This window comes from Fulmarus glacialis, unplaced genomic scaffold (genome assembly GCF_000690835.1).
Source record: "Fulmarus glacialis isolate BGI_N327 unplaced genomic scaffold, ASM69083v1 scaffold5573, whole genome shotgun sequence".
NCBI classification, from domain to species: Eukaryota; Metazoa; Chordata; class Aves; order Procellariiformes; family Procellariidae; genus Fulmarus; species Fulmarus glacialis.
In genome coordinates, this window is record NW_009202176.1 from 1,449 (window position 1) to 3,888 (window position 2,440).

General features: G+C 62.3%; 1 protein-coding gene across 1 annotated transcript in view; it reads right to left on the bottom strand.

The window, feature by feature from the left end:
- The window catches only part of LOC104074148 (aldehyde dehydrogenase family 3 member B1-like), a 2,774-nt gene extending 1,283 nt beyond the window's left edge, over positions 1-1,491 (bottom strand). Inside the window, 5 exon segments of the mRNA XM_009574178.1 lie at positions 1-72; positions 341-415; positions 418-460; positions 519-629; positions 1,330-1,491. The exon segment at positions 1-72 is cut by the window's left edge and continues 3 nt beyond it. Coding sequence (XP_009572473.1) covers positions 1-72; positions 341-415; positions 418-460; positions 519-629; positions 1,330-1,491 — 463 coding nt within the window.
- Positions 1,492-2,440: the final 949 nt, after the last annotated feature.

Consider the following 2,440-nt stretch of genomic DNA (forward strand, 5'->3'; position numbering starts at 1 on the left):
TGGGCAACGTCTCAGCCACTGACCTCTCCACGTTCCTGCAGATTTCGGAGAGTTTCATGACAATGCAGTTACCTGCAGGGTAGGAGCTCCCTCCTGGTAAGGACCTCGCTCGTGGGGAGCAGGAGACTTGCCCACAGTGCAGCCCCACCACCATCCCCCCATTCTCACCCCAGGGAGAACACAGGACACCCCCCAATGAGGTTCTGGTACCCCCTGACATGGCAGGGACACAGCCCAGCCTCACCGGCAGCGATGGCCCCGATGAGGGGCACCAAGAGGCGGTTAATGGGGGAGTTCCAGGGCCCGACGATGAGCAACACCCCTACAGGTCCATGCTCACCGGCAGCGATGGCCCCGATGAGGGGCACCAAGAGGCGGTTAATGGGGTAGTTCCAGGGCCCGACGATGAGCACCACCCATACAGGTCCTTGCGGATGAAGACTGAGTCCATCTGTGTCGCCTGCGGAGGGAAGGATGGCACGCATCCTGCGTGTCCCTGGCCAGCCACTGCACCATACCCAGTTCTTCTCCACGTGTTCGTCCTTCATCCAGGTGCCCAGGCTGTTGAGCGTGTGGTTGAGCTCCCTCCTGCAAATGGAGATCTCAGAGAGCTCCGCTTCAAAGGGTGGCTGGGGACACACAGGAGGTCATCATGGCCACTGCTGCGGGCACAGCCCCATGGCCACCCCACGATGGCTGTCCTCACAGAGGTCAGCACGGAGTCTCCTGGCAGCCATAGCAGGATGTGACCGTCTCTGCTGGGGCAGACACCCCAGGGACACACCATGGCCTTGCAGTTGCAAGGATGGGTGGCACAGCCACCCCTCCATCATGCCACTGGCATCGCAGCATGCTGCCTGGCCCCGTGCCACCCCATGCCAGCAGGTTCCCGGGACACGGTAGAAGGTTGTGGTTGAAGACATGGATTCGGTATCTCAAGAGCTTCAGCTACACCAGATGCAGCTCCAGAGGTGGAGATGGTTACAAGGGCCCCGATTGCTCTCAGTGAAGGCTTCCCCAGAGCTAATTAATCCCATTTCTCTGCAGCCAGAGGGAGTTGCTGTGTGGTTCCCCCCGCAAGGGGCATCCCCAAAGGCTAAGCTGAAGGTAACAGCAAAAAAGGCTGCTGCTCCGCTGGTGGAGTGGGCTGACCCTGGCCAGCAACCGAGCACACAGCCAGCCATTTGCCACTACCCCACAGCGGGATGGGGAGAGACTCGGAAAAAAGAGCCAAAACAACTCGGGTCGAGATACAGATGGTTTTATAAATGAAGGAAAGAGGTGGGGGAAAGTCAAGGAAGGGAAAGGGAAGCGCTCCTCACCAGCCGCCCTGGCCATGTCCAAGGCAGTGGCCTCCACGATGTCCTGCTTCTTCTCATCCAGGAAGCGTCCCAGGGCCTCCAGCTGGGCCGCGCAGTGCTCCGTGGGCCACGTCTTCCCCGAGAGCCAGGCTGCCCGCAGGCGGCTCACCAGCCCCGCGTGGGGACTCATCCTGAGCGGAGGCTCTGAGCACCGCCCTGCTGATAAGGAAATGCCACTCGCCTTGGGTCAGGCGAGGGCGTCCAGACTTGACCGTGGGGTAAAATCCTAGAGCGTGGGCTGGGTGATGCAGCTGACCGGCCAGTGGACAAAGCCACCCCATTCCCTTCTGCCCCTGCAGTGAGTGGAGTTGGCCCAGCAGGGCGGGGGGACCCCCTTCCCCAGCACAGCCAGCCCCCCAAGCTGGGGGATGGAGCAACCTGGCACATCCCTCTGCTCCCCGGGGACCATGCACCATGCTAGGTGGGACACGTCCAACGGGGTTTTGTTCTTGAGGAGCAGTGGGCTGGGTTTGACTTGATTTCTCAGTTTCCAAAGCATGGGGTGGGGGTAGCGGGGCCAGAAAGAGGGGGAACAGCTGGGATGGAGGAACGGAGCCCAGAAACCCACCAGGATGGAGCCAAAGCAACCGGGACAGAGCAGAGAGGGGCTCTGGAGAACAACACACCCCAAAATGCTGCAGGAGAAGGCTCCCCTGTCCCTGCTGGCACCTTACCTGTCCCTCTCCTCTGGGCTGGGCTGCCTGTGCTCGCTCCAAGGTCTAAGTGCGCGATAAGGTAGGGCGAACTGCAGGGCATGGGGCAGAGGAAACCGGGATCGTCCCAGCTCAAGGACTTGGGAGGAAAGCATTGCTGAGGACCTTCTCGGGGGAGAGTCCCCGAGGGCGAGCATGGGCAGCGGGAGGTGACCACCGGCCCATCCACCCCTCTGCTGCGGTGGGGCCAGCGGAGATGGAGCAGGAGGCTGCTGGCACCAGGCGTGGCTGGAGCCTACGGAGCTGCAAGGGGGCCGTGGGGGGCACAGGGACTCCCTGTAGGGCCCTGTCCCTACCTTCTGCCCCAGCTGCTGGCAGGCTCCGCCCTCTCGCTGGCTCCGCCCTCCCACTGGCTCCACCCCCTCC